The sequence below is a fragment of the Durio zibethinus genome, chromosome 18 (assembly GCF_047325235.1).
Source record: "Durio zibethinus cultivar Kanyao isolate XHJ-2024 chromosome 18, ASM4732523v1, whole genome shotgun sequence".
In the NCBI taxonomy this organism is placed as follows: Eukaryota; Viridiplantae; Streptophyta; class Magnoliopsida; order Malvales; family Malvaceae; genus Durio; species Durio zibethinus.
In genome coordinates, this window is record NC_143179.1 from 23,276,611 (window position 1) to 23,292,837 (window position 16,227).

Here is a 16,227-nt window from a genome sequence, read left to right on the forward strand (position 1 = left end):
AAATAACCTTAATGCAGTGCATACTTTTTATTTGGCCGATTAAAGAGTCGTATATTTCGCAGGGGAGTTGCATAAAGTATTATATTAAAAATTTATCCACAATTTGCCTGGGATGCCTGATAATATTAGATATGAAGGATAAGGCCAATATAGGATTGCAGTGGCCATGGTTGGACTGTTAATTTTATACTCTCCTATTATTGAACAACAAATGCTAATAATGGCTGCGATTTAGCGGCCTTTATAATTTCTTTTGTTTTTTTGAGAATAGCCTCTGTAATTTCTTGGGTTAGAACAATAAAGACAGATATCTAGCAGCAGTTTGATTGTTATAATTGGTTGAACCATTAGTATATTGTGTTGCATACGAGCTACTAGTATTTTTTTTTTTCTTAATAATTTCTGATAATTTAAGTATTGTTGCATATATTGGATCTGGAATTCTTCTGTTTCTTTTGTTTTAGCATTCAATCAGGAGGTATCTTTTCTTCCCAAAGGCTATGGCAATCACGGAAAAGTATATTGCATGACTACCTATGGGGAAAAAAGCAGGTGTCTTGGTATTTGATTTGGAAGGAAAACCAGGTGCCCAGCCATTACCATGATCACAAGCGGAATGAAGAATACTGAAAATCGTCTATCTCTCTCATCAATCCCCACAATAAAAGCCTCAATCAGGATCAACATACTGCACATTATCATTTTGCTCAAAACAGACTGCCAAGGGCCTTTGCTTTTTGTCTCAATATGAACTTTTGTATCTTTCCGGTTGAAGTTCTTGGCAATTCCTCAAAGATCACTGTTTTGGGAGCCATAAAATGTGGCAAGTGATCTCGGCAAAACCTGATTAGTTCTTGAGCATCCACATCAAATCCGTCTTTTAACTTCACAAATGCACAAGGGGTCTGTCCCCAATGATTATCTGGCCTTGCAACAACTGCAGCCTCAAGAACTGCTGGATGACCGTACAAAACCGTTTCAACCTCTACCGAACTTATATTCTCTCCCCCTGAAATTATGATATCCTTCAGTCGGTCCGTTATTTCTATATAACCATCTGGATGCTTCACAGCAAGATCCCCACTCCGGAACCATCCCCCACTAAATGCTTCCTCTGTTGCTTGCAAGTCTTTAAAGTATCCACTCATCACAGTGTTTCCTCTGAACATAATCTCACCCATGGTTTTACCATCAGCTGGTACACTTTCCATCGTGACAGGATCTCTTATGTCAACCTGCTCCAAACCAATATGTTGCATTCCTTGTCGGGCTTTCAACTTTGATTGCTCATCAGAAGGCAAGGACTCCCATTCAGGTTTCCATGCACAGTATGTACCCGGACCATAAGTTTCTGTAAGGCCATACAAGTGATTTACACTAAAACCCAACTCTTCCATCTTAAGTAGGATTTGTGGGGGTGGGGGTGAACCACCTGTCATTATTTCAACCTTGTGGGAAAGTGGCTTTCGATCACTCACAGATGAATTCACAATCATGTTGAGGACAGTAGGAGCTCCTCCCATGTGTGTCACACTGTGCAGGACTATTTTCTCAAATATCTCCTTTGGGGTAACGCTCCTCAGGCATATATTTGTGCCACCCTGCGCTGCAACTCCCCAAGTGAGGCACCAGCCATTGCAGTGAAACATAGGCACAGTCCATAGATAAACAGGCATTGAGTGCATTCCATGAAGGAAAACTGTGGCAAGGGAGTTGAGATAGGCTCCCCGGTGACTATAAACAACTCCTTTGGGCCTGGATGTTGTGCCAGAGGTATAATTCACACTGATGGGATCCCATTCACTGTTTGGTCTTCTTATCTCAAATCCAATATTCCCAGTTTCTAACAAGCTTTCATACTCATAAGTGCCTAGTCCAAAGCTGGTTGGAGATGAATCATCCCATTCAGAAATCAAGATTAAAACAGGTGGTTTTTTGTTTGTTTCTGCAAGAAGATCAAGTGCTTCACGAGCAATTTCAAGTAATTTGTAGTCTACAAATACGATCTTAGCTTCGGAATGTGTCAATAAAACTGAAACCATGGCTGAGTCAAGGCGAGTATTAAGTGTACAAAGAACTGCTCCGGCCATTGGAACAGCAAAATGCAGCTCATACATTGCTGGGACATTGGGAGCCAGAGTGGCAACCTGCTTAAACAATTTAGAGCTGAAAATGAAGATACCAATTGATTCTGTAATTCAAAAAGGTGCTTCTATGAGGCATATATATTGGATAAAATTCAACAGAAACACACAAGGGAAAAACTGAACAATTATATTGCAATGACAAATGTATACAAGAACGATTGTACTAATAAAGAGATTATTACAAGATTCACGTACGAAATGTGCAGAGCCATTGACAGGCTGCCCCACTAACTTGAAAAAGAAATTGAGATTTTCTAATGGAATTGGAATACATATCTAATGAAAACACTTCAAATTTCAATTATGGGTTCAACCCCTATTGGGTAGGAAAATGGCATTTTAATTATTTATTGGCTAGGGATTTCACTCTAGACCTCATATTGATAGGCTGTACATTAATTAACCAGAGCCATTAACAAATAAACTACGCAGAAAACGAAATTCCGACTTCCTTCCCCATATTCCCAACCATAAGTCAATTAATAAAGTTTTCTGTTTGGCAAGTGGTACATGCAAGGCAATCAAATTCTCATAAGCAGGAAAGCACCCACGAGGACGAAGCAAATTGGTGGTCGAAGGAGAAGAAAAAAAGAAACAAGATTTTAGATAAAGCAACGTACCACATCACCCCGGGAAATCCCCAGCTGGGACAGAGCAGAAGCGAGCTTGACACAACGTTCATGTGTTTGACTCCAGGAGTACTTATAAGAGCCATAAACAACAGATGTTCTGTCTCTGTAAACCATCGCAGCTCTCTCCAGGAAGGTTATGGGAGACAGAGGCATGTAATTGGCGGAACAACGGACAAGACCCTCCATTGATCTCCATGAGTCGGGTTCAAGGTCATCCCCTGCAAAGCGAGAGAAGGGGCGATAACTTTGAGCAACAAAGGAGCGGAGGCGGTTGATGCTGGGGACCAATCGAGTCCATGAAGATTTTAAGAAGCGGTTCATGGTCGTCAGCCGTCGTCCGTAAAGTGGAAGGAGAGAAGAGAAAAACAAGATACTGCAAAGAGAGACGTGAGAAGGTAAAAGTGAACTCATAACTGAGTGGCCTTGTCTTTTGTGACGGACAGAAGCGTAACGGAGACATTATCTCATATAGGTTGTGACTTTCACTTGCTTGGTAACAAGAAATGGAGACTTTTGTTTTTGTTTTTTCACAAAGATAAATTTATTAATTTTAATGACAATATATATATATATATATATATATATATATATAAACGAATGTAATGAAGGCACGACACAAACACTATTTTATTTTGTGCTTAAAAATGATTTTCCAATTATTTGAAAAAAGATGTTATGATTTTCTTTCTTTCTTTTCTTTCAAAAAGTCCATGTGTCGGAAACCAATTATTATATATTGGCCTGCTTATGTTTTGGATGGATTTTAAATAATTCCTTAAATAATCTGATACTAACTCTGCAATTATTAGGTAACTAAACTTGTTTAGGAATCAAAATGTGGATGAAAGTGCGGTGCACAGGGCTCAAGGCAGGTACGAAAAAGATCTATATATAAAAGGTTACAAAAGTTATATCTGTATATGTATATAAATGAAGGACAAGAAGTAAGAGAAAAGAGAATGAAACGAGAGAACGAGGAAAGAAGTAAAAAACAAAGGGAAATTGGTCTTCTCGAACTTAGATACGATGAGGTTTTAAATAAAAAAATTTTAATTTATAAACAGTAATTTTATACAATTATCGTTATAGTATATAGTAAAATTTTATCTATAGTATCGTTACAATGACTTGCTATAGTGTTTTTCGTAGTAGGTCTTTATCTTTTTTTGTTATAATGATTGTTACAGTGATATTTTATCTGTCTGTTGCAGTGACTTTTATAGTTGATTACTACAGTATTTTTTTTCTGTTAGTCATTGGCATCAAATATGATTTGTTTTTTAGTGTCGGCTGTCTATTCTGGTTTATCTTGGATTAGAATATGCACAGTTTTATCCTTCCATAGTATTGGTTAAGTTATGAAATTCTTCATCCAGTACGTTAAAAGACTGGGGAGATTGAGGAGATCCAAAATGTGTTTTGTTCCACATTTGTCATCTTTTTTGGTACTGGTATAGTAGGTCAGTTGAATGACCAAGATCTTTCATTTTTGATAATTTTTCCAAGAGCTCAATTACTTCTGAGGCATTTTGTATATCAATATCGTCATATGGTTTCAGAAATCTGATAACAAAAATGCATCTGTCATCTATCTAGCAAGCTATTTTTGGATAGTTTGGTTTGGTGGCTAAATGGAAAAAGAATTTTACTTTATCCATAAATCAGTTTCGGTTTGGAAATGGTAAGAGTTTGGGTTGGTATATTTAGAGATGATTTTATTTAAATCATCTGAGAATTCAATGTGGTCTGTAGGTGGATCAAGTATATTTAGGGGTTGAAAAAAATGTCCACCAGATACTGTATCAAATTCTCATATTTGATAGGGTTGGTAAAATCTTTCTCTTTGAAAGGTACCAAAAAAACTATATATAGTGAAGTGAATGTAGTAAAAATGTTTTGACCATTCTACACATTCAATAAAATGGTATTTAATAAAAGCTGAAAAATCTTTTAAAAGGTGAAAAGAATAATTTTGTACAGTTATTTGTCCAACTAAACCAAATTCAATGCTTTTTACATCAAAAATTTCATGGTTAAGTCGAAACTTAAGTTTAGGTATGTATTCACCAAAAGAAGTATTATACATATATGTAGAAGTATAATAATTAAAAAAATTTTCTATCAACAGGTTTTCTGTTGACTGTAAAATAGAAGAATTAATTTGTTGAAATAATTCTTTGGTTAAGAATACCACAGCTTTTTCAAAAAGAAAAATTCTTTTAAGCTTATTTAGCTTAGAGGAAACATAATTTTCTTTTTCAAAATATTCACATAAATTCAAGAAATTGTTTATCTCTTGAAGATTATACTGATTTTCTTCCAAAAAAAAAAGAAATCAATATCTTGCTGTTTTAGCAAATTTGTTGATAGAAGGCTTTGAAAAGCTATTTCTTTGAAATTCTGAAATTCTTTAGCCTAGTTGACTAAGAACTCAGCTAATTTGGTCATCCCTTTTCGAAAGCTGGATTTATTTTTTGAGAGATGAGATTTTCAAACATTGTTTAACAAACTGTAAACTTGTGGTTCAAGTCCAGGGTTGTAAAAATCTTTAATCTTTGGGTTAGAGAGTTTTATTTTTTCAAGCAGTTGTTCTGCTGAAGAAACTATTTGAGAAAAACTCATAGGTGTCCATTCGTTTGGATCTTGAACGAACTGAGAGAATTATGGTTGAATCCTCATGAAAAGAGGTCTGTAAAGTGTTTCCTGGTAGAGATATAATCCTTGGTTATGATTATTGTAAAAGTTAAATCTTGGGTTAGGATTTGTATAGATCAGAGGTTTTGGAGAAGAAGGAGTAGAAGAAAAAAAAGAAAATGATTTTTTACTTGTTTTCTTCTTGATTGTTCTCCATCCACCTATGTCATGGACTAATTGTTTTCCTCGATCCATATGGTCGAATCAGGAAGTCTGCAAGGAGGTTTTTATCTTCGTTCATGAATTCTACCTGAAAATGATAAGAACAAAGAAAATTGTACCACCTAATTCGCCTGGGATTATCAAAAAGCTTTTTATTTTGGAGAAAGTTTTTAACTACTTGGTTATCTGTTCGGATAACAAAGATCTCTAGAGCTAAATAGATGTGAAATCGTTGTACATCATTTTTTATGGCTAATAATTATTTTTCAAAGATAATATAATTTATTTCGTTCGGTTTGAACTTACCAAAATTGTAGCCATAAATCAATTCATCTTTTTTATATAGATTTTTAGCTTTTAAGACACATCCCCAATGTTCATCACTGGCATCTGTCTCATAAATAAATAAATCACTTTGTTTAGGTAGATAAACCTTAGGTATGGTGGTTAAATCTGATTTGATTTGTTTGATAATATCAGAATCGTTAGGTGTCAAGACAAAATCATTATCTTTTCATAATTTATGCAAAAGATAGCTTTCCTTTTTGAAAAGATTTTTAAAAAATTACCTGCCATAATTAAGTATACCTAACAGCTGTTGTAGCTGTTTGACATTATCCAATTGTTTTAAAAATATTTTGATCTTGGAGATAATATGATCCTGCAGGGTTAGTTCATTTGCAGAAAGATTAAAGATCAAGAAATTCAATTTTGATTTTTTCGAGTTCAACCTTTTTGGAACTCAAAATAATACCATGTAAAATAAATTCTTGAGCAATAATATTTAGGTGTTTCCTGTGCTCATCTAGAGTATTTGAAAATATTAAAATATCATCAATATATACACAGCAAAATTATTTATGTTTGTTGAAAATACTATCCATCCAACGTTGAAAAATTTGAGGGGCGTTGCATAGCCGAAAGGCATAACAGTCCATTGGTAATGGCCTGCTGGTGCACTAAAAGCAGTTAAGGGTTTCGAAGTATCATTTAGTATGATTTGCCAAAATCTGAATTTACAATCAAATTTAGAAAAATATTTAGCATTTTTTGTTAAATTAATTAAAACATTTTTACGAGGGATAAAATAGCCATCAAAAACAAGATTTTGGTTTAATTTCTTATCGTTTATAACCATACGGGGTTTACCTCATTTAATTTCAGAAGGTTTCTTATTATGAATGCTGGACTTAAATGTGGACAAGTAGTTAGTTCTATCAGACCTTTGTTGAGTAATTTTGAAATTTGAATTTCAAATTCATCTATATCTTGTTTGGTATAGATCATAGGCTTTACTCTAATAATCTCTTTTGAAGAATGAAAAGTAAGTTCACAGTATCTAGGACTGCGCTTTCAGAGCTTCAATGGGTCTTCACTGAAGTTTTCCTACAAAATTCTATAAAGCCAATGTTTTTCATTAATAGCTTTAAGTTCAGAAATATGTGTTATTTTTTGGCTAAAAACCATTATCACAAACATGATTATGCTTGGATAAAAGAGGAACATCTATTGATTTGTTATCAATAGTAAAAGTAAGAAATAAAAAAAAAAACAAAGAATAATAAATATTTGTGTATAAAATTATTTTCTAACAGAATGTCTCCATGCATATTAGGAAAATATAATCTTTTAGGTATAATGAATTTTTTTATCATTTAAGGTAATAGGAATATTTTTTACCTTTAGGTTAACAATGCTTTTTTTACCATCGATACCTACTATTATTATAGGATGCTTCATGGGTTACCATTTTGTTGACGACAAAGCATTAGGTCGACAGTTAGAGATTGTTGCTCCTGTGTCAATCAAAATATTTAAACTATATGGTTTATAGTTTTGAAAATAAAAATAACCTTCTATATAAGTATAATATCAAACCTTGTTGGCAAATGAAATTATTTCTGGCACTTGTTGTGTAGAAATAAGAAAATTATTTATAGCATGAAACATTTTAATATCTTCAGTTTTAGTTTTTCTAGTTGAAAAAGATGTGTGTGAATTTAACACAGAATTTACAGAATGATAATAGGTTTGGTTATCACCCGTACCTTACTGAGATGGATTATCTCCTGTAAAAATAAGAATTTGAGCATTATCAATATTACCTGATTGACGTATACTATTTGCTCATCTGAGGGCTTTTGAATTGTTTGTACTATGAAAACCTAAAAAAAAACTTCGATAACGAGTACAAAAAGATTGATTACTTGTTATACTCTCTATATCATCGTCTAGTTGATGATAAAAAATATTTGTGGGAGGTAAAACCACATTTGGATTAAAACTGGTTGATTCATTTGAATTTTTAAAGTAAAGATTTTTTCCTGATAAGAAAAATTCTAAACTTGATACTTTTTATTTTTCAAATGTATTTGAAAGATCTTCGAGACACTATCCTTTTGAGATTGATAAATTTGCGAGATTAACTAATTTGGGTTTAATTTCTGAATCAAAATTGTTTGGTTCAAAATTTTCAATAATATTATAATCTATCAATTTGATAGAAGTATTAGTAGTATTTGTAAATTCATAAACCGCTAACCAGTTGATTGAAAGATCATGCGAAGTAGATTCGAAATTAGAATTGGTTATTTTGATTCGAATACATAAACATTTTTCGATGTTTTCGTCAAAAATAGAAATAAAATAGTTTGGTTTAACTTTAAATAAAACTACTCCTGCTGCTAAATTGGATTGGATTCCACCAATTACAGCGTTAGCAGGGTTTTAAAAACGATGATCCATTAAAATAGCTATTATGGGAATATCCTTTGTGGATAAAAATAGTGGTTTAATGGTGATCAAAATCATTCATATATGGATGTATTTGACATTTGGATATCTAGAAAGAAAATAGCTTATTTTTTTTTTAGTAAAAAGAAGAATTTTTACTAATTCTTGTTTAGAATCATTAGCAACTGTATCGCCTAATAGGTTTTCTATATGACATTTAGACTAAGTTTGAAATTTTATAAACCAACTTGTTTTGTAAATCTCATCTGGTTTGATGAGTTGTAATTCTTTTAATTTTTCATCAGAAATAAAATGAGTTTTTCTCATAATATTTTTGAGTTTAATCATACCTTCTTCATTAGTAGTTGTTGTATCTGTAGAAAAGGTTACTGAAATATTATCTTGGTTAGATTCAGTATTTAACATAAAAATAAAATTTGATTCATCGTCAGAAGAACTATAATCAGTTTCTAAAAAAACTTCATAATAAATTTCTTCGTCAGATAATTCATCAGCAAAACAAATTTGAAAAAAACTGTTATCAAATTTTTTGATCATTTTTTTCGCACTTTTTTCTTTTTTAGGACAAGTATTTGAATAGTGATCTTCTTGATCACAAAGAAAACATTTACAATTATTTTTAGAAGAGGTTTTCTTCTTCTTTTTAACAACAAATTTACCTTTTTTAGGTTTAAAAGTTATGGGTTTCTATTTTTTTCAAAAATATTTTCGTTTTTTCTTAAAACGATGTTTCTTTGAAAAAAATTGTTTATTACAACCAAATTCAAATTCATTTTCCAAAATCTTTGTACATTATTTATACAAAAGTTTAGATTTTACCTGTTTGGCAGCTTTTTGCTTGAGGCAGTATTCATTGACCTGATTCTAAACGTAGTATATTCTACATCTAAGAGTATCATAAAGTTTGATGCTGGGATTTGCAACATGAATAGTTTTGAGTTTTAACTTTAAATAAACAGGGTAATTTTATGAACATAATTCATCCCATGGTGAGGGAAATTTGAGAAAATATTGTTGTAACCAAAAGTTTGAATGTTTTTCATCCAATTTTTGATATTCAGAAAGATATTTTTTAGAAATCATCAAGATATTTAATATCACATAATTTTAATTTTGATAAAATAAATTAAGCTTCTTGAGTGGGATCTAGAGATTCTGTACTACCAAAAAACTCATTTTTCAAGATTTGGGTTAAATCTTTTAGAAGTTTGGGTATATTTTTTGCAACTAACAGAGTTGATTTTTGCTGTTCTCCAAGGGTTGTAGTTTTCCATTTTTTAAGAAATTGAAAGACATCACCTTGTCATGTGCCACAAAAGAAGTTGAGGAATCTTTCTTTGTTCCATTGCTCCTTGTAACCTGTGACAACAATAAACATAGATTGTGCCCAATCGTCTATGATTTTTTCATAGTCTTTAAAAGAGACTTTGTTTAAGTTTAAATAAGTACCGCCTTGAGAAATTATTCGTTTGTTTAACGAATCGATAACAGGGGTTTCAATTCTAACCTGACCTGTTTGGCTCGAATCAGATGTTTGTTTTATTTCATCCTTGTTTAGGTGAAAATATTTTTTTTTCAAATGAGAAAGATGTTGATCCATTATATCAGGATCTAATAAATCTAAAAATCTTAGCATGTCATCAATATCTGAGTTAAATATTGCTTCTACGAGAGAGATTGAAGATTTGATTCGGATCCCCGACCCCTCCATTTTGGACCGTATGAAGTATGAACCTTGGTTTGTTTGTATTTAACAAAATATAAATGTTTTATTTTGTCAAATTCTTCTTATCATCGAATAAACGTGAATATACTCCCTCACCACACTATTTCAATAATTAATCAATCACTTAAAATAATTATTTTCTTTCTATGATTGAAAGTTTTATGCCTTTTTCAAACGCTTTTGGCCGTCGCGAGAGAGAAAAGTAATGTGAAAAATATTCAAAAGACTAGGTAAAGACGAAGAAAAGAAAGATTCCTTCAAATTCAAAGTCATATCCACCGAGAGAGATTAAGATTATGTTTGATTTGAGAAAATTATTTTTTTATTTTTATTTTTATTTTTTAAAAATATATTTGATAAATAAAAATAAAAATTATTTTTTAAAAATATAAAAATAAACAAATAAATAAAATATTCAATAATATTCCTATTAATAGTATTTAATTATAAATATAAAATTATTTATTAATTAATAATATTAAAAATATTTAAATATGATAACTTATAAAATATAAAAAAATAATATATATCCCTTATTTTCATAATTAAAATTAAAATTTTTATATTTTAACTTATTTTTATTTTTTATTTTTTAAAAAATTAAAAACAAAAAATATTCTATTTTCTAAACCAACTCTACCTAAAATTTTTATATGTGGATGATGACCGTGACACTTTGCGTCTTATGATGGGTGACTCACCCTTTCTCTCACTGATTTTACTAATCCCATTGTCCTTTTTTTTCTCTATTATCACCATGCTTCGGAGCTTTTGGTTTCTTTCTTTCTTTCACACACAAACCCTAAGGACTCCCTTGCTGTCTCCCATTTAAAACGCCCCGCAGAGATCAAGATAAAGAAAAGCGCTTTTCACTTTTACTGTATTTGGATTGAGGGAAAAGAATGAAAAGAATGAAAAGAATGAAAAGAATGAAAAGAATGTAAAATTAAAGAATGTAAAAGAAATATAAATTTTTAATTTAAAGAAAAAAAAAGAAGTAAAAATTAAATAATTTTTTTTTGTAAATTTAATTTTTCTAATACTTCAATTTAGAAAAAAAAATAAAAAAAAGTTGAAAAAAGTTTTTTATAAAAAAATTATTATGTTTATCTTTTTATTAATACTAAAAATTTAATAAAAAAATCTAAATAAATTATAATCATCTTATAATTTTTTTTAAATCATTTTTTTTTCAAATAAGTTTTATATATCTCTTCCAGTATAAAAATTTTTTATAATTTTTTAATAATTTAATTTTGATGAATAATTAAATATAAAAAAATATATTTTTTAAATTTATGAGATATCGAACTAACTCAAAATTTATTAATACATATTTATAAAATATCTTACTATTTTTTTTATTAAAAATCATTGATATAATAACAATTATGAAACTGTATAAAATAACAAATATATTATGGTTCAAAAATATTTTAAAATCACATATAATAAAAGTTTATATTTAAAAAAATTATTATAATGAATAAATTTTTTTATTTTTTATCTAAATAATGATTATTAAAAATTTTTTTATTAATTTTAATTATCTAAATAAAAATTCATGCATCTTTTCTTTTTATTTAAATTTTTTTTATTTTTTTATTAATATTTATCCAAATATAATGTTATTAGTGATTTTTTTTTTAAATGGCAAAAAGGTCGTTTAAAACAATACAAGGGATAGAAGAAGATGACTCGGAAACAGAGCAAGAATCAGAGTTAGAGGAAGAAGAGACGGAGAGTGAAGATGAGGATGAAGTGTAGCAAAGAGAGGAGAGGAGAGTCATGATAAGGGTGGTTCATTTGAGAAGAGGAGTTTGACAAAGTACTCACACTCCAGTGCTGGTGTTTGTAAGTGTTGTCAAGTTGATGAATGCGGTGCGGATTTGAAAGATGCAAAGCAATATCATCGGCGCCACAAAGTCTGCGAGCAACACGCGAAGGCTGCTTTTGTTTTGGTTAAGGGCATTCGCCAGAGGTTCTGCCAGCAGTGCAGCAGGTTACTCTTTGCTTATTTTGCTGCTCAATCATCAATTACGTTTTGTCATTTGGAGTTTTCCCAGCCCTTAGTGTCCAAATTAAAGTGTTTTATCTGTTTCTTCTCGTCATAACTCTGCTAAGTTGGATGGACACTTAGGTAGGAATATGCAGGTGTAGTTATTGCTATTGATAAGGAGGATGACAGAAATTGTGGGGGGTCTTTTCTATAATGTGAACAAAGATTATCATCAATGACCAGTTGGACCTAGGAAGATTAAGCCTAAATATGATTGTGACCATTGCTGTGTCTAACATGATCATAAGTCTATCATAGAGGCAAATCTTGGTCACCTATATTTGTAGTTTTATTTTTCATGTTTCTACTGATTGCATATCCTGAGGGACATTCCGATGAAACGAATAGTAGCTTGTAGCATCAAAAGCGTTGATCTTTGTTATGGTTTTGTTCACTTTCTGTGCGCAATTCGGTGATTTATCCACTGTAAAAAACGCAGATTTCATGAAATTTCAGAGTTTGATGGCACCAAAAGAAGTTGTTGGGATCGGTTGGCAGGCCATAATGAGCGTCGGAGAATGGTGCAGTCAGAACAACAAGCAGAGGATGTAAATAAAAGATCACCAACTTCCAAGATGAATAGTAGCATGGTGAAAATGAAAGCTGCAAGGCATCCTAAGCTCTGGGAACTGATACTTCAAGGTTGCAACAACGCCAAACATTTTCGAATAGATAACGACTAAATTTTACCATTTTTATTTTACAACCCTTTCTTGTATTTAGTAGTAATAAAACCAATTAGTACTTATATTTTATTTATACTTGGATAATTTATCCAATTATTATTATTATTATTATTCACCATGCAATGTTGACATCGAGTCAGCTTAGGTAGGAGATTGTTTTTTTCGTTTTTGCCATGAGTGCCAACTGCCAAGTCAAAGAGAACTATACAATCAAGGGGCTTAATTGAACATGTCAAAAGTACGACACGTTATCCGCACAACCATGAAAACTAAAATGTTTTATTCGAGCTTTTACATAAATTATTTAACTACATTTGTCTGGAAAGCAGAGGACTACAAAATCTCCAAACAGTACAATGTTAGGATTGTCACAGCAGCAAGAATGGAGTTTGTTTACATAACAAGGTTTTACCTCAAAAAACCATTCCATCTTTCATTTGGGATTTGAGATTATTTAGACATAATAATTTCTATTGTGAATAAGAATAAAATCAACAACAACTGATCCAAGCTCAAAATGAAGAATTTGCGTGGGGAATTCCCACAATAGATGGCTAGATTTTCAATATAAAGCACTGACTACTCAATTGTCTTCTTACTCAGTCTAAAGTGGCTATGACTGCATCAGCAACCTCTTGAGTGGTACTGGTTCCTCCAAGGTCCTTTGTACGGTATTTGCCATCTAATATAACCCGTTTCACAGCAGTTTCCAATCGATCAGCAAATGAGGGAAATTGCAGATGTCTCAACATCATAGCAGATGACAGAAGCAAGGCCACTGGATTTGCTCTCTTCTGTTTCAGCTGTTTCTCATTGCCCACATTTCCTGCAGAAGCCCCTTGCTCGAAAACAGCATGATCAGCCCCAACATTGCCTGCAAAACAGCAACCCCAATGTTCGAACAAAACTTAAGTCATACATACAATATTCGGAAAGAGTTCACACTACAACTGGAGGCACCTAACTCTTTTCTGCCAACAATATCTTATAACCTAACCCTAGCAAAACTGAATAAAGTGGAGGAATGAAAACTCACTTGGTTTTCAACGTGATGTCACATGTTTAGTATCAAACACTATTCATCGAAACAAGAGTACTAGAACAGACAGCAGGCTACATGCTTTAAACTCCTCTCATGGCAATTAAATATATCTTCGTTGTATGATTTAGGAACAGTGAGCATAAAATAATATTCGAACTTTAGTCCTACAGCCAATATACAAGCACTTGTTATTGCTTTTTAGATGTACGTGCATATACAGTTTCATTACTCCCATTGAAAGCACAAACAAAAAAATAAAATTAATAGGCATGAGTTATTATATTTTAATGATATAAGAATCACCAATTTCTCCTTTGGGTCAAAAGCACCAAGGGTTCTGAGGGCTGCCTTTTGCTATATATTCATCAATGATTCAACAATATGAATGTAGCCCATTTCAGAACAAGTTAGGGTACCAAATTTTTAAGAAACAGAAGAAAGCATTACAAAAGATCATCGAGAGAAGTGTGTCAAGGATGTACCTCCAGGCATAACTCCAGTGCCTCCAGCAATACCAGCAGCTGTATTTGCAACTAAATTGCCATAAAGATTGGGTGTCACCTGAAAAAAAAAAAGGACCAGCCAACATTAGTTAGAGTATCATTAATTATAATAAGAAGCAAGTAACCAGATTTGAACACCATTTTGTCTTAGGTTGTTTTTCTTGAAGACAAAATTCAAACTTTAAACATCGCATATTAAATTGTCCGATCAACAAACAGCATAGACAAAAGGATATGAATACCATGACATCAAACTGCTCAGGCTTTGAAACAAGCTGCATACAGCAGTTGTCCACAATTATTTCACTGTACTTAATCCCTGGGTACTTGGTAGCAACCTCTCGACATGATTCCAAGAACAACCCATCAGCAAGCTTCATGATGTTGGCTTTATGCACAGCAGTCACTTTCTTTCTATTGTTTAAATAAGCATATTCGAACGCATATTTTGCAATTCGCTCGGAGCAGAACTTCGTTATCACCTAGCAATAGAGTAGTATGAGACACAAAAAAAAATTAAAAAAAAATCCTAATATTTATTCAAATTTAGCATAACGATAAAGCTTGGAGTAAACGGAGTACCTTAAGGCTCTCGACGACTCCAGGGACGACCTCGTGTTCGAGGCCAGAGTATTCGCCTTCGGTGTTCTCTCTAATCACCACAATATCGACATTCGCGTGCCTTGTAGGCAAGCCAGGCAAATTGAAGCAATTGACGAGCGAAGCGTATAAATCGAGCTCTCTTCTCAGCTGGACGTTGAGGGAGCTGACACCTCCTCCCATAGGCGTCGCCAATCCTCCTTTCAAACAAACTTTATTCTTCTTAATGGAGTCGATCACTTCTTGAGGCACGCGGTTCATGTCGCCATGAACCTCGTATCGCTCGAAATACACAGGCGCGTGCATCGCCTCCATCACTTGCTCGACGGCGCCCGTGACAAGAGGGCCGATGCCGTCACCCTGGATCAAGGTAACGGCTCTGGGCGCACCGTCGCCCGGGCGTGGCATGTAGGTGACGGATCGGATGGGTGTGAGATTAGACGATGGAGAGGTGAAGAGTTGTTTGAGGAAGGGAATGGCTCGTCGGGCCATGGGGCTGTGGAATAAAATGGGGTGGGATTCTAAGATTGGAGAGAGAAGCAGGCTGGCTATCGCTTTGTTTTGTTTTGTTTGGGCTGCCTTCAGGAGACGCAAGAAGCCATTGAAAGATTGGAGTCAATGAATTAATTAATTAATTACAAGAAAGAGAAAGGAAAAGTAAAATGGTGGCACTGCCGCTAATATTAACGTTTAACATTGCTGTAGAATAAATAATAATAATAATAATAATATTGCGCGAGTAGTGATCCTATGTAGACAAGACCATCTTCCAATTTTCTTTTTCCTAGCTGTACCCAATAGCGAAGCAGAGAAGAGTCAGGTCGCCTCGCCAATGCGCCACGTGTAAAATATTGTTGCCTTTAATGATAAAAATAATTCACAGACCTAGTGTTAAGACAATCTAATGCTCCGGATAATAAAATCAGTTTGGGTGATATTAAAAATAATAATATAAATTATTATAATTGTTATTGGAAAAAGTATTATAATTATGATTAAAAAGATTATAAAAAACGTTATATTAAATAAATTTTATAAAAAATTAATATTTAAATTTAATTAATAATATGATAAATTCAATTATTTTGTATTAAATATGTTTATAATTAGTGATTTGACACCCGCCTTTTTAAAGAGTTCCGCCTTTTTTAATAATTTCGTTTACAAAAGAAATTACCCAAAAACGAAATTAAGAAAGTGATTAAAATTTTATATTACATAA

At 32.4% G+C, this 16,227-nt stretch overlaps 2 protein-coding genes and 1 pseudogene across 4 annotated transcripts; 1 reads left to right on the top strand and 2 right to left on the bottom strand.

Moving 5' to 3' along the window:
* Positions 1-372: 372 nt before the first annotated feature.
* LOC111300140 (isovalerate--CoA ligase CCL2-like) lies at positions 373-3,297 on the bottom strand. The gene is made up of 2 exons (XM_022895788.2): positions 2,768-3,297; positions 373-2,147 (listed from the first exon to the last, which is right to left on the bottom strand). Exons 1-2 carry the CDS (start codon positions 3,188-3,190, stop codon positions 708-710), a joined length of 1,863 nt encoding a protein of 620 aa, XP_022751523.2. The 5' UTR covers positions 3,191-3,297; the 3' UTR covers positions 373-707.
* An 8,468-nt stretch (positions 3,298-11,765) lies between these two features.
* On the top strand, positions 11,766-12,975 carry LOC111300143 (squamosa promoter-binding-like protein 8; annotated as a pseudogene). Its single transcript, XR_016330153.1, has 2 exons — positions 11,766-12,117; positions 12,614-12,975. The product of XR_016330153.1 is annotated as a squamosa promoter-binding-like protein 8 (transcript).
* A 148-nt stretch (positions 12,976-13,123) lies between these two features.
* On the bottom strand, positions 13,124-15,684 carry LOC111300142 (isocitrate dehydrogenase [NAD] regulatory subunit 1, mitochondrial-like). 2 transcript variants are annotated; one of them, XR_016330114.1, is made up of 5 exons: positions 14,988-15,684; positions 14,648-14,887; positions 14,385-14,463; positions 13,897-14,066; positions 13,514-13,734 (listed from the first exon to the last, which is right to left on the bottom strand). XR_016330114.1 is itself a non-coding variant. In XM_022895791.2 (4 exons), the coding sequence occupies exons 1-4, from the start codon at positions 15,495-15,497 to the stop codon at positions 13,460-13,462; spliced, it is 1,104 nt and encodes a 367-aa protein (XP_022751526.2). In that variant the 5' UTR covers positions 15,498-15,673; the 3' UTR covers positions 13,124-13,459. The 2 variants fall into 2 exon arrangements, 1 of the variants encoding a protein (XP_022751526.2); XM_022895791.2 differs by lacking the exon at positions 13,897-14,066 and having other exon boundaries at positions 13,124-13,734; positions 14,988-15,673.
* Positions 15,685-16,227: the final 543 nt, after the last annotated feature.